The 15,861-nt window shown below is 39.4% G+C and overlaps 1 protein-coding gene across 2 annotated transcripts; it reads left to right on the top strand.

Moving 5' to 3' along the window:
* Positions 1-1,120: 1,120 nt before the first annotated feature.
* cmc2 (C-x(9)-C motif containing 2) lies at positions 1,121-15,502 on the top strand. Of its 2 annotated transcripts, none has more exons than XM_079825152.1 (4): positions 1,121-1,420; positions 9,557-9,690; positions 13,903-13,974; positions 15,067-15,502. In XM_079825152.1, the coding sequence occupies exons 2-4, from the start codon at positions 9,610-9,612 to the stop codon at positions 15,148-15,150; spliced, it is 237 nt and encodes a 78-aa protein (XP_079681278.1). In that variant the 5' UTR covers positions 1,121-1,420; positions 9,557-9,609; the 3' UTR covers positions 15,151-15,502. The 2 variants fall into 2 exon arrangements, with proteins under 2 accessions (XP_079681278.1, XP_079681279.1); XM_079825153.1 differs by lacking the exon at positions 1,121-1,420 and adding an exon at positions 7,148-8,855 and having other exon boundaries at positions 8,974-9,690.
* Positions 15,503-15,861: the final 359 nt, after the last annotated feature.

Below are 15,861 nucleotides of genomic sequence, written 5' to 3'. Positions count from 1 at the left end.
TATGCCAATAAAGCTTCTTGAATTGAATTGAGAGATAATTTCCCTTCCCTTCCAGCTCATATACGTTACATGCTTTGCCAATACAATGTATAATTTGTCATGCCAATAAAGTTAATTTGAGAGAGAGAGTGAGAGTGAGAGATTATAATATGGAGTCGTTATTTTAATAAATGGATATGTATCAATAACACGGAAACTGAAAATAAAGATGGTACCGGTAGTATCTTATTTAATGCATTTGAAATCAAATGTTTAAAATAATAAATCATTATTTGAGGGATGCATCTCACCTCACAGAAGTTGATGACATGTTCCACTATCATCCATTTGGGTCTCGTGTAATCCATAGCGCGCAGCTGATCTGCTGATAAACAATTCCATCTCTTCAGAAGGTTTTCTAGATTTCTGTTCGGTATTCTCCGGATTATACGATATAGAACAGATCTGGTTTGTGCGTCCATCGTGTGGACAAAAGTTTTTTTTCCGTTAAAAGTTAATATAACATCATCATATCTTGTTCGTTGTACGTTCAAAACAAACCGCCAGAAATCAAATTGATATCTGAACCGGAAGTTCCGGTCAACAACAGGCGGGTAATGACATAAAAGTCTGTCATGTGCAACAAAACTACGAGAGCGCGTTCAGGTCATGTCTAAATGATCGTATTTACGAGTTATTGAGAATGTTGACGACACCGTTTAGTTTGTGCGCTTTTAGTGTTCTGTTCAGAAAGAACAACGATGAAGCGAGTCAGAAAACACTACTTATTTAACTAGCCTGTGCGACCAAACTACATTTCCCATCATTCTCTGCGGCACTAAAGCATCAGTTACAGATGTACATATGATGTACTAATGTACATTCTTTGCTCTTGGTTATGTCATAGATTTGTTATTGAAGCTATAGATACGTATACATATCTATGACTGAAGCAGTCTCAACCATAGTCTCAACGTTCAGATTTTTATTATTGACAGACAGGTCTGTTTCTTAACAGCGGAGGTCGTGAGATTTTGTCGGTCGCAACGAAATAAAAGTCTTTTACTTACTATTCATTTGATTGGTCGGCAAGGATTAGAACGAAGTGTTTGATTGGTTTCCACGGCTGTATGTCAAAATACCCTTTCCGGAGTAGGGAACGCATTTCTGTTTACTTGAATAGTGAGGGTTTTAAGGGTTTTTATTGCATTATCAAGCACATAACAGTTAGCTGACATCTCTTTGAAACCTTAACAAATAGACGAGGAGCTGAGCAAAATACATTTATGATTAGTTGTTATTTAAGTGTCAATCAATGTCACTGTAAACACGTGAACTGTGCTGCCTTTCACGAGCTACAAACAACTGGATCGAAGGACATTGATTTGCAGAGCTCTCAATTCAGATTCTGTTGTCAGATGTACCGTCTGTAAGGCTATTGGTAAGTTTAAATAATTTTATAACTACAATGTGTAATTGACTGCTTCTACTCCTGTAGTAGTGATGGCGTAACAGTTTTACGAAGTACAGCTCTCGACTTTTTAAAATAATGGGGAATAATACAGAAAAAAAAACATATGCACAGTTAACTTAACACCATAAAGCATCTGGTATAAAAAGATAGTGTAACAACACTAATCAAAATAATTATAAAAAAAAGGTAATGACAGTGTAAACTTTAATAAGCCTTCACTTCCTTGCGTTATTAGTTATCCTGTATATTTAAAATAACACTTTTGAACAAATTTTTCAGTCAATAATACAGCACCACATATGAGGAGAAATATCTATTTTGTGAAGGATTTTAGCAGTATAGTTACAAATCAATAGAAAGGGCATCTGTGGCCATCTGGTGGTCAAAATGATAAATAGCACGTCACAAATTGTTGTGTCCTATCCTGTTACAGCCTCTTGCAGGGTTTTTCCTGCATTGACAATATTTTTTGTTAAAACAATATTAAAATTATTTTTAAATAAGTAATATTTGTCCTGCCAAAGCTTTATTTGTAAGTTAAATATGATTTCTGAGATGACTGCTGTAATTATGATGGAGAGCGCCTTAGGCAAAACTTGATCATGATCAAACTTCAAAATGCTCTTCCAATGAAGAAACATTCCAGTGATTTACTCATTAAAATTAGTGATAAAACATAATCGCGCCTGGAAACCGGTACTTAAAACCTCTACACTCACCTAAAGGATTATTAGGAACACCATACTAATACTGTGTTTGACCCCCCTTTCGCCTTCAGAACTGCCTTAAAGGGGTGGTAAAACACATTCTTTCGAAGGCTTGATTGTGTTTGTGGGGTGCACTGTAACGTGTTCATGCTTCGTTTTTAAAAAATTGCATTATTTTTCATATATTTTACCTTTATTCTACACTGCTCTGTCCCTGTCACAGTCTGATGGTTTCCGGGTTGTATGAAGCCAGTCCCTCAAAAATACGCAATGGGCTCAAATTGGTTAGCTGGCCCAGTGTGTTGTGATTCGTTAACCGCCTATTGCACGTTTGTCGGAAACGTCACGCCCCTTACCTTTACCGATAGACTGTGCTTTGGGTAGTATTAGAAACAATGGCGTGAATAAAACCATACCAATTTGAGCCCGAATCAGACCCAGACAATTTTAGTGAAGATGATCGAGCAGAACCTGTTCAGTCCTCAAGAGTAAAGACTGCGGATCTATAGTGATCGCTACTGAATGGCACTGTTACTTTTGAATTTTTAGATTATAGCCAAATATCTGTCGCAAGAACTATTAACCCAAAACGAACACTAAACATTGGCTTTACTAGTGGCCAAATCAAACACAGGACCATGTTTAGCATGCCCGTAGATAAACAATACATAAAAGCTCTAATCAAAGAATAATTTACACTAATGCCAAGTTCGCTGTTGAGATTTAAAAAAAAGTTTGTAACATTAGGTGTTTGTCGTATAACGTTAAGTATGAATGAGCATTTAACAAACTGGTTTGCAGAGCCAAACAGCGTTGTCATCTGTGTACTTCCTTGCTACAACGTACATTTAACAACACAAACTATTACAGGAAAACACATAGAAGAAAAATAAATCATACTTACAGGTTGTGGCTCGTAAACAGCTTCTGTTTTTAAATCCATCTTTCAGGACAAGCCGTTGTGCGAATCCTGCATTCAACTCGCAAAGATTGTGGAAGCTTTCCTCTGTGAAATGTGCAGCGGGAGCCGCGCGCGCCCGTTGTGGATTCACACTGGCAGTGTTTGTCTCGCGCAGCTGAACCGCGGCTCGTGTATTGCAAATACAGACGAATATTGTCCATTATGTCACATTTTCCGGTCTTCTCCTCCGACCCCTGTTTGTCTCGTGCTTTGATTTATGATGGGCAGCATATATCTGCTGCAAATGCGACCTGTTCCCCTCTGTCTCATACACACATGCATAAAACATGTTGTATGTTAAACGCACTGCAACGCACCCCCGTCCCTAGAAGGCTGAACAAAGTGGACCTGCAATCCAGATGAAAATAACAGCATTTCATCTGCATTGCGGCAACACTCCAGCCTACTAACTATACCACTACAACGCTTCCCAGTGGCGATACAAAATGGCCTCGCCCCCCCTTATTTAATATTCTCGGAGGAGGGGTTTATGTAAATATTGGGGCTGGTGATGTCAGAGACCCTGGAGGAATGTCTAGTAGTCCCTACCGGCCGTTTGCTGTAGTCCTTAGAAATTGATTTCTTTAAAAGCAAATATCTCCCTTTGCTTTAAACTTTGAACGTTGTAACTTTGCAGATGTTGTTTATGCTCAAACAGCAACATTACACACTAGCTAAAGTTAGAAAAGTGAAATCGTGGTTTACCACCCCTTTAATTCTATGTGGCATTGATTCAACAAGGTGCTGAAAGCATTCTTTAGAAATGTTGGCCCATGTTGATAGGATAGCATCTTGCAGTTGATGGAGATTTTTGGGATGCACATCCAGGGCACGAAGCTCCCGTTCTACCACATCCCAAAGATGCTCTATTGGGTTGAGATCTGGTGACTGTGGGGGTCATTTTAGTACAGTGAACTCATTGTCATGTTCAAGAAACCAATTTGAAATGATTCGAGCTTTGTGACATGGTGCATTATCCTGCTGGAAGTAGCCATCAGAGGATGGGTACATGGTGGTCATAAAGGGATGGACATGGTCAGAAACAATGCTCAGGTAGGCCGTGGCATTTAAACGATGCCCAATTGGCACTAAGGGGCCTAAAGTGTAGAGCTGCAACTAACGATTATTTTTTTCTGTCGACTAATCTAACGATTATTTTTTCGATTAGTCGACTAATCTAACGATTATTTTTCCAGATTAATCTTATTATTCTTTTTTACTGATTATTGTATTTCAAAGAGGGTAGTGAATTTGTATATTATTTTAACATGAAATCAATGAATGATGACAATATTAATTGTATTTTAGGAAGGGTAGTGTACATAGTATGCCATTTTATAATGAAATATATGAACAAAAGAAGCTTTTTAAACATAATATATAATGATACTATTCATCATAAAATGTATACAGAGTAGGCCTAATTAGGAAAAGTTGTTTACTATAGTAGTTGAGTATGATTTACTTATTGATTTGTGTCAATAGTAAACGAAAATGCACTTGTATTTATCTGCAAAAGGTTCACATAGCCTACAGGAGCTTTCAGCATAGTGTTAATGTATAACTAGTCGTCTATTTTGAAGATACATGTGCATAAACAACGACTAAAGCTGCCAGAAGTTTTTGCCCAAACTTCAAAGACACATTTAAATTATTAAAGCTAGAGGCATATCTTAACTTTAATGTTACTTTAATCATGTAAACTACCTATATACAACAAGTTATTATGCATATGTGTTTGGGACAGAGGGGAACCAGGTCGCATTAACAGCAGATATATGCAGCCCATAATAAATAAAAGCACGAGACGTACTGGGGTCGGAGAAGAACCCCGGAAAATGTGACCGTCTGTTGCAATACACGCGCCACGGTTCAGCTGCGCGAGAGAACACTGGCAGCAGGGTTGCCAGGTTTACACAACAAAACCCACCCATTCGTTACTCAAAACTAGCCCAAAACAAGCCCAATCGCGTTTCGGGGAGGTTCTCTGGTAAACATCGCGTTCGGGGGGTTAAATATGTGTGTGTTTTTGCTTCAACCCGCGGACATGAGACACAGCCCGCGGCAACAGTGTAGAAGTAGCCCAATTTCGCGGAAAAAAGCGGACTTGGCAACACTGACTGCAGTGTGAAAGCTCCCGCTCTCCACGCGCACAGCTTCTGCTCTGCCACCGCGCGCAGTGTGAAACCGGCGTTACAGAGCGAACAAAGCACAGTTTTATTCGGCTTCTGTTTAAAGTACTCCCACACTTTTGAATGTCGCGGTCTGGCTTTATATGATAAATGATCATTTTCACTATGCCCGGGAGCAGAAGCTGCCATTATTCTAGATCTTCTGTTCCATTCTAGAACGTAAATAATGTGCCGCCGACGCGTCGACGCATTTCACGCACGTCGACGTATTTTCGTAGTCAACGTCATCGACGACGTCGACGCGTCGTTGCAGCCCTACTAAAGTGTGCCAAGAAAACATTCCCCACACCATTACACCACCACCACCAGCCTGCACAGTGGTAACTAGGCATGATGGATCCATGTTCTCATTGTGTTTACGCCAAATTCTGACTCTACCATCTGAATGTCTCAACAGAAATCGAGACTCATCAGACCAGGCAACATTTTTCCAGTCTTCAACTGTCTAATTTTGGTGAGCTCGTGCAAATTGGAGCCTCTTTTTCCTATTTGTAGTGGAGATGAGTGGTGCCCGGTGGGGTCTTCTGCTGTTGTAGCCCATCTGCCTCAAGGTTGTGCGTGTTGTGGCTTCACAAATGCTTTGCTGCATACCTCGGTTGTAACGAGTGGTTATTTCAGTCAAAATTGCTCTTCTATCAGCTTGAATCAGTCGGCCCATTCTCCTCTGATCTCTAGCATCAACAAGGCATTTTCGCCCACAGGACTGCCGCATACTGGATGTTTTTCCCTTTTCACACCATTCTTTGTAAACCCTAGAAATGGTTGTGCGTGAAAATCCCAGTAACTGAGCAGATTGTGAAATACTCAGACCGGCCCGTGTGGCACCAACAACCATGCCACGCTCAAAATTGCTTAAATCACCTTTCTTTCCCATTCTGACATTCAGTTTGGAGTTCAGGAGATTGTCTTGACCAGGACCACAACCCTAAATGCATTGAAGCAACTGCCATGTGATTGGTTGATTAGATAATTGCATTAATGAGAAATTGAACAGATGTTCCTAATAATCCTTTAGGTGAGTGTATATGACTAATTATGAAATCACAGCTAGAAAATGGCTTTTATATTTTGCATATATTTAAGACTAAGGCCCTGTCCACATGAAGCCAGAACTTTACCTATCCGATCTTTTTTTCCCCCTCGTTTCAAGAAATATCTGCGTACACACGAGAGCATGAAAACGGCTCAAAACGATGTAGTATACATGCCAGGCCAGTGTGTGGCACTGTAATTCTGCCACAGAAATGCACTAAAAACGGAGAAGAAGAGTTGTGGCTAGAAGGGGTACGGCAACAGTCGGAGGTGAGGTAAAACGGATTGGCTGTATAACACAACCGCAAGGGTGTCGTTTTCAGATTTATCCACTTTAGGACCCGGTTTCAAAAAATAGCGGTTTCAGTCTCCCAAAACGCCGGATCCGTGTGGACGAAACGCCAATACGATAAAAAATGTATACGTATACAGTGATACGTGTCTCCGTGTGGACGGGCCCTAAAATTATTTCCCAAAATAAGTTTAGGGCTTCCGGTTGAAATGTGTCATTGTTCAGAGCTTCTGTGTTGAAGATATGGTGGAAAGTGACTTCACTGTCTTTTTGTCTCTAAGAGAAGTGTAAAGTTGTAGAAACTAATGGTCCTGTGGATGCCACTTTTATCTTTTATATATATATATAATAAACTTAAAAAGAGTGTATGCAATAAAAAAAGAGTGTATTGAGTGGATTAATACTAATACATTATTTTTCTTCTGTTGCAGGTAAGTGTCCCAGATTTCAGAGGACTTTAGAATGAGTGACGGGATGGGATGGGGAGGCTGTAGTATCCTTAATGTCATGTCAAATTGCTTTTCTGTAGTGATAGACTGATTTTATTTTATTGAAGCGGAGCCTGACTGATTTACAGAAGTGTGTCAGTTTTGACCCTTTTTAATGGATAATGCACTAAATACGTTTTCTGTTTGAATATGTTTGAGTGAATTTGGAATAATGGGATAGGATAGCTCACCCAAAAATGAAAATGGTCATCTACTAGCATTAATGTTGTTTCAAAACAAAACTTTCATGCATCAAAATGTAAAAGTAATCCATATGAATTGAACTGTTCATTAATTTTGGGGGAACTATTGTTTTTTTTTTTTTACTATTCTATTTCAAGGACTGTGAAAAAGTCTTAAAGGAACACCACTATTTTTGAAAATAGACTCATTTTCCAACTCCCCTTGAGTTAGGGCCCTTTCACACCTACCTTGTTTGGTCTGGATTTTCTGACTTTTCAATTTGATCTAAATCAAAATTACAGGTCTGAAACCACCCCCCAAGGTCCGGACCAAACAGTCAGACGAAAAGAGGTAGTCTCGGTCTGGATCAAACTGAACAAAGGTTTGGTTCGTTTATAGTATTTTCTGAATGGTTCGGACCTTCAGACCATTTACAGGAAGTTCCTGTTTATGTTTAAATATTATGTTATTTTTTAAATTTCATCTAGGCTATATTGATTATGAAAAGTGCAAATATGCGCAATATGTCAGAAGACAGAAGGGCAGAAATTATTTTGACCACTTCATTAAGTTTTAAATTTGTTTTGTAGAAAGCCTTTTTTTAAAGTGAATATTTTATTTTGTATAAATTGTATCTTAATTTATAATCAATGTTTCATCAACCAATTGCCTGGATTTAATAAATAAGAAGCAAATAGGCTATAGCAGACAACAATCGTAAAATAGAGGCGCTGGAGCGATCACTTGCATTGCTCTTGAACATGTTTTTTAATAAACATGGGTGTCGGAAGAAAAAAAAAAAACGTGGGTGGGTCCTCTCACAGAAACATTTTACTAGAGTAGATGCCATTTACATTAAGTACAAATATGTCGCCTGGTTTACTAAACGTCTTGTTGGGGCAGACAAAATTACGGAAAACACTGAATCACTTGAAGCAGTAATAGTGTAGGGGTAAAACGCATGGCATCAAGTTTTGACGCAAATCGTCCCGAGGTTCGAATCCGCCTTTTGCCGAACTCGCTCTTCTCCCTTTTCCCTTTTCCCATCACATATCAGATCAGAAAGGCATTTATTTTCAATAAAAATTAAGAAAATATTAGAAAAGTGAAAATAAATTGTCTAACGTGTTTAATAAGTGTTTATCAGTTAGGGGTAGGTAAACAGACATGTGTTCAATTAGAGACGATAAAAGTGAGTGGGTCCAATATTATTGGTCTTAAAAAGTGGGTGGGTCTTGTCCCACCCACATACAATGGTTCCGACACCCATGCTCATAAATAAACCGAAACTCAGACTTGCCTCACAGACATGAGAAATGTGTGTATAGAAAGCTTGAAATGTCCACTTTTAAACAAAACAATTCGAAACGAAAAGAAATACTCAAGCAATGCGCACTGTTCACTAGTGGCAATGATATGCGTCTGTTCATTCATTCTTGTCAAAATTACCCACCGAATTGACAACACGTTAACATCAGACGCACGTCCATTTACAAACCAATCAATGTCTAGAGGCAGCCCACATAGATGATGACGACAGGACACAAGTATGTCATGTAGCAGGCGCAATGATATTACGCAGTACCTGAAAATAGGCTAACTTCCGTCAACATAACCAACGTGACAACCTGCTTGCACAGGGAGCGTGCTGGGGACTATATTCAGGCGCTGTGTAATATCATTGCGCCTGCGGCACCCATGGTACGGCAGCAGAGTTCCTTGATTATTACGCAGGAATGAGAGTATAGTTCCTAGCCATATCGGCCTAGAAAATCGCAACTTTTAATTTTCCGTCTGTATTAGTACACAGTGTAACTACAGAAAAGTCAAGTTTTAAATAGGAAAAATATCGAAACTCTTTGGTCATTATTTTAAACGAGATGCTAACGGTCTAATCAGATTCAATTATCTATGCTAAGCTATGCTAAAAGTGCTACCGCCAGACCTGGATATCAGCTGAATGGATTCCAAAACGGTAAAACTCAGCTGTTTAACTCTAGAGGAGTTGGAGCCTATTTTCAAAAATAGAGCGTGTTCCTTTAATCATTAGTCCCACACACCATCGTAGAATCTGAGATTACATGGATGGACAGCATAAATCCATAGAAGGATTATGACAAACTATGAAGAACTGACAACTTCTCCAAAATTCTTGAAATGTCTTACTTACAGGACTGTAAAAAGTTTTAAGCATTTACTCTTTATTTTTTTCTTGTTCTTCATGGTGGCCTTGCTTTAACAATGATAGTCACCCGCAGGCCAAGTGGTGTCACAGTTTAAGACATACAGCCTTAACTCAGGATGCATTCGGATCTGTCACCCCATCTGCATACTGACGAGTGCAATCAGCTTATAACACTTCTCAAAGACTGCCACAAAGAGGTTTGGAAAACTACTCATGCAAACATGCTTTTCAGAGTTAACTTTTTTCCTCAAATGTACAATCCATGATTCAGAGATTTAACTTTCATTTATAATTTTGTGAATGCAGCAAACCACAAAAAGGAAAACTGGTGTCATTTACCTCATACCTTTAACCTCATGTCATTCCAAACCTGTATGATTTTCATCTGTGGACTAGGGATGGGCATTTTTGTCAATTTCGATCATCGATAGGTCTCAAAAACGAGTACTCGAGTACTCGGGGCGGGGCATGTGCAGGGGGCGGGGCATGTCCGTCATTGAGATAATGAAAACTGTTATGAAAATGGTTGTTGACAAATACAAACGTGACATGAAAACAGGTATATGAAAACATGAACATATAAAACAAAAAATAACTGCTAGATTACGATGCATAAATGTCTTTGAAAAAGAAACATCTTTATAAAATGACCGTCTCAAATAACCAAGTCAGTAATATCGAGCATTGCCTTTGAGCTGAAACTGTGAAATAACACCACCCTGCAGAGCTTGCTAGCTGGTTAATAAACTCAACCAAACGCACCCTATATCAATATTAATATGAAGATTATTATGAACCTATTACGACATAAATCAACACAAAAGGACGTGAATGCGCACATGAACTTCAGCGTGCTAGATTTTACAGGCTAAGGGTTTGAAACGGAACATTTTGAATGCGCTCTTCCCTTAACAACGCTGATACACGGACAACGAAAGCACACAGACACAACATTTTATTAAAATCGTGTTCTCATTATAATGCTTTGACAGATTGAGTCTGCACATCATGCACTTCATTTAATTATTCATGATCGAAGCGTTTACAGACATCACTGCGCGTTTTCGAACTCAACGAAAAACAACTTTAAATAAACTAGGTCTACTGTTAAAAAATACGAGAAGAGTTGCATTACTAATGTCAATGATTCTGAGAAAGAAATAGCCTATCTAAAAAGAATATGACTGTCTCTAAACCATCATGTCGAGCATGAAATATGCGTTTGCTAGCTTATTAAGCTCAACCAAACGCGTTTTATATTAGATTAAACAGATAGACAACATAAAAGTAATCTTACATCGTGCATCTGCAGAAAAGGACGCGAATGCGCACTTGAACTTCACGCGCTAGTCTGAGTGTTCTCGCTAGTTTTTCTGTGGATCAGCTGATACACGGGGAACTAAGCACAGATCATTTACCGCATTCTATTTCCATCGTGTTCTCATTATAATGCTATGTAGGCTATGACAGATTGGCGCTGCTCATCTTGCACTAACCATTCAATGATCACAGTTATTCCAGACATCACTGCAGTGCACGCCTCAGTTTCACTTTATTTCGCCGCGGTCAGGAGGCGTGCTGTATAATGCTAACCAATCAGACCTCCAGTACCGCGCAAAACGACGCAATAACCAATAAAAAAAGAGACAAATATTTTTTTTTCAGGGCGATCATCTTTCTCATGATCGATGATCGCTGTCACGTTCGAGTACTCGATTACTCGACCACTGTTGCTCATCCCTACTGTGGACTGAAAAACAGCAAAATAACTCTTTTTGTGTTCTTTGGAAGAAAGTCATACAGGTAAGACATGAGGGTAAGTAAATTATGACATAATTTTGTTTTTGGAGTAAACTATTTTTTTAAATGGTTCACCCAAAAATTCTGTCATTAATTACTTATCCTCACGTCGTTCCAAACCCGTAAGACTTTTGTTCATCTTCAGAATGCAAAAGAAGTTCTTTTTGATGAAATCTGGGAGCTTTCTGTCCCTCCATAGACTGCTACGCAACTGACAACTTGACGCTTCAAAAAGTTAATAAAGAGATCATAAAATGAATGCATTTAAATTGAGTGGTTTTGTCCAAAATCTTCTGAAGCGACACAATCGCTTTATATGATGAATGGATTGAATTTAGTGTTTTGTTCACATAAATATTCATCAACTCACACATCAGTTGTGGTAAACAGAAGCTCAAGCATTTTCGCTTGACGTGCGAGAACCAATGAGGTTCATTCTCGTGTTACACAGCATGTTTGAGCTTCTGCAAGAGGTTTGTTCTCGCGTGTCAAGCAGTTTATGTTAGTTGATCAATGTTTATATGTGAATTAAAGCCTAAATTCAGGCCCTGTCCACACGAACACGGGTATTTTCAAAACCGCAGCTTTTTCTATGCGGTTTGGCTGTTCGTCCACACGCAAACGCAGTATCCAGTTACTGAAACCGGACTTTTTTGAAAACTCCGGCCTGGGTGAAGTTTTTTAGAAACTCCGGTTACAGCGTTGTCGTGTAGACGGTGAAACCGGAGATTTAGGCTTGTTAAGTCAAAATGTGCGCCGTTCTCTCCTTTGTTTGACGTCAGTTTGTGCGCCGTTTAACGTTACATGAATCGAGTCTATGCAAGCGCGGACGTAGCTTTTAATAACTCTGCTAATAGCGCTTATCACATGTAGCCTATACAGATACATGCGCAGTTATCTCATTGTATTGCAGAACAGATGCGCCAGAATGCAATAATACAACATAGTAAGGCAAGTGTGTGAAGCTTCAGTCCACTTGGGCCTGCCCATGTGTACAGTTAACTGTCACTGAGTCCAAAGTAAACTTGTAGAAGGGTTTCACTGAGCCCATAGCATCCCTCCGTGGATGGGACCCATGTGGAAATCAGGCAGCCAATCTTAGCGCGGTTTTGCGTTTTCATGTGGACGGAGATTTTTTTTAAACCGTGCTTGTGTGGACGCGATTGTTTTTTTAAACGGAGAAGGAAAAACTCTGGTTATAAAAAACCTGTGTACGTGTGGACTAGGCATCAATCTGTTCATTATACACCAATCAGGTGTTTTCATTATGACCACTGACAGTTGAAGTGAATAACACTGATTATCTCTTCATCACAGCACCTGTTAGTGGGTGGGATATATTAGGCAGAACATTTTGTCCTCAAAGTTGATGTGTTAGAAGCAGGAAAATGGGCAAGCGTAAGAATTTGAGCAAGTTTGACAAGGGTCAAATTGTGATGGCTCATGTCTAGACAACTGGGTCAGAGCATCTCCAAAACTGCAGCTCTTGTGGGGTGTTTCCGGACCGTAGTGGTCAGTATCAAAAGTGCTCCAAGGAAGGAACAGTGGTGAACTGGTGACAGGGTCATGGACGGCCAAGGCCCAAGAACTGTTACTGGACCAATGGAAGAATGTGGCCTGGTCTGACATCACATGGCTGGCTTGGTGCGTGTGCGTCGCTCACTTGGGGAAAACATGGCACCAGGATGCACTATAGGAAGAAGGCAGTGTGATGCTTTGGGCAATGTTCTGCTGAGAAACCTCATCTATGTGGATGTTACTTTGACATGTACCACCTACCTAAGCATTGTTGCAGACCAAGGGTGTTGATGTACACCCTTTCATAGAAATGGTATTCTCTGGTGGCAATGGCCTCTTTCAGCAGGATAATGCACCACAGGATTTTGCCACAAAGCAATGGTTCAGGAATGGTTTGAGGAGCACGAGTTTGAGGTGTTGACTTGGCCTCCAAATTTCCCAGATCTCAATCCAATTGAGCATCTGTGGGATGTGCTGAACAAACAAGTCCGATCCATGGAGGCCCCACCTCGCAACTTACAGGACTTAAATTATCTGCTGCTAACATCTTGATACCAGATACCACAGCACACCTTCAGGGGTCTAGTGGAGTCCATGGGTCAGGGATGTTTTGGCAGCAAAAGGGGGACCAACGCAATATTAGGTCTTAATGTTATGCCTGATTGGTGTATAAAGTGATCGAGTCTTTCCAGAAAACTGCTCAATTCATATGGATTCGTTTTACGACGTCTTTATGAACTTTTTGAAGTGTCAGTGTGGGTTGCATAGTCTATGGAGAGATGGAAAGCTCTCTCATTTAATCATAAAGATCTTCTTTTGTGTTCTGAAGATGAACAAAAGTCTTATGGGTTTGGAACAACATGAGGGTGAGTAATTAATGACAGACTTTTCATTTTTTTGGTGAATATTCCTTTAAACCTGTGATTAGGTGCACGCACACTGTGTGGATTGTACTTTTTATTCTGATTAGATCACTGTTTTCTGTCTTCAAATAACCTGTTACAAAACCTGAGCACTAATTAGAAAAACATTTCTTACTTTTGATTTGAAACAGGCATTTAAGTAATTAATGACTCTCTCTCTGTCTTCAGCATAACGTCCTCAAGTTCTTTGGCACATGTAATGATATGGACCGTGCAATGCGTGCTTGTCTTAAGAAAGAGGTGAGGACAGCATTGTTTGGTGTTTATTGTTAAAGCATAGATCATTGGGTTGTGAGCACATACTGAACTTTCTGTACACTAAAATCACTTTGGATTAAAGACCCCATTTACACTAGATAACACACTGAATTAGTGAACTGTAGCGCAAAACGGTAACCGCAAACTGTGGACACACCCGGGGAGCGATTGGGAGTTAGTTATCTTGGTCAAGGGCAACTTGGTCGTTTCCTGGCAGTATTGAGACTCAGAGAATATTGAGAGTCCAACTCTCTAACCATTGGGTCACATCTGCCCCACATCTAGTAATTTTTCTTATAAAATTATGTTTAGTCTGCCTTTGTTTTTCTTTAAAATATTTTATACAAGATATATAATATAAAAAAGGCAAATTATGTATGTAAATTATGACACTTTTTTTTTTTTTTTTTACTTAAAGGACTGTTACGGATCGTCTGAAATAGTATAGCATCTCCGGATCCAAAAACAAAGAAGATGATACGCATAAAACAAATGGCGCAGATAGAAGTGGTTTACACACAAATAAGCAAACAATCTACTCTATCTATGTTTTGATCATCATTCTGAATCCGATCTGGACGATGTCTTTGACAAAACCCTGATTTTCTCAGCTTTTGTTTGAAATGTAAAAAAAGAAATGAAGCTATATATTTATTTGTTTACAAGCAGAGGCTCTGTTCTTTTTTGGACTTTTTTGGGGCCATGAACGTTTTGTTAATATGATCAATTCTGGTGCTGGCTAGCAACTTTAATTAAATAAAATAAATAAAATGCTGGCAGGGAATGAGTTGATACTAGGCGTGAATAATTCAATAGGTATTTTTATCGATTCAGATCAGATTATCCATGATGGGTATTAAAACCAGATGTAAACAGGGCCAACACACCAAATGAATAAACATCTTTATTGTCAACTCGGATGGTTGTTTTCAGTCATGTTAATCAGAAATCATGTTACCTGAGGCATTAAAATCAAAATATTTGTGGAATCAAGTAAAGCTTGAAAAATGAATACGCAATGCCTTATCCAGCTGTCTTGGGCTAAATCATTTGTCTCTTTATTTGTCCACACAGAGTCATGCAAAGAGGGAGCGCAGCAAGGCCCACGCAGAAGAAATGAGACGCCGTTTAAATGAACAACCAAAAGAGCATCACTAATATCAAGATGGTTCCCTTGGAATACAGACCTACGCCTGACAGGAACTAGTATCTGGTATTCCTAGTGTGCCTAGACATTTTAAATCTGGAATACTTTTCTCTGAGTATATGTGGATTAATTTATTATGCACCTTGCGCTAAATTAGGCAACAGAGCAAGTTGTCTAAAGATGAAACTTAAGTTTATTTAATGATGTTTAATTGCAGATGGCTGGTAGGAGTTGTGCATATACAGCTCCTACTTAAATTATGAGCTGTATGTTCCAAAGAGTGAGACTACGGATCTGGAAAGAGGGTCTGAAATGGTCAAACGTGTGATTTTCAAATTCCAATTAAAAAGTTCAAAATTTGTTAAACAATTAACATTGTGCCAGCACATTTATTGCCAACTTGTCTACATTAAGATATTGTCATTTAGAGAGAACTAGCATACTAAGGCTACATTTACACTATCAGTCCAAATCCAATTATTTGTGTGTCCGATTGGAATCTGATCTAAAATGATTGAAGTCTGCAGCTCATCCCAGCCCCGACGGTTTGCAAGAATCTCTTTCTCCATGGCCTCACCGAACTCCTCCCAGGCCCGATTTTTTTTTTTTGCCTCCACGACTACCCGGGCTGCAGTCCGCTTGGCCTGCCGATACCTCTCAGCTGCCTCCGGAGTCCCAAAAGCCAGCCAGGCCAGATAGGACTCTTCAGCTTGACGGCATCC

The sequence above is a fragment of the Gobio gobio genome, assembly GCF_949357685.1.
Source record: "Gobio gobio genome assembly, chromosome: 9".
Taxonomy (NCBI): Eukaryota; Metazoa; Chordata; class Actinopteri; order Cypriniformes; family Gobionidae; genus Gobio; species Gobio gobio.
This window is presented reverse-complemented; position numbering and strand designations above follow the sequence as displayed.

What these genes read in the sequence shown, in the direction of transcription:
- cmc2 (XM_079825152.1), top strand. Translation starts at nt 9,610, where the DNA reads ATGCATTCGGATCTGTCACCCCATCTGCATACTGACGAGTGCAATCAG. An exon ending in TCAAAGACTGCCACAAAGAG is followed by an intron (nt 9,691 to 13,902) that starts GTTTGGAAAACT and finishes CTCTGTCTTCAG; the next exon opens with CATAACGTCCTCAAGTTCTT. An exon ending in GTGCTTGTCTTAAGAAAGAG is followed by an intron (nt 13,975 to 15,066) that starts GTGAGGACAGCA and finishes TTGTCCACACAG; the next exon opens with AGTCATGCAAAGAGGGAGCG.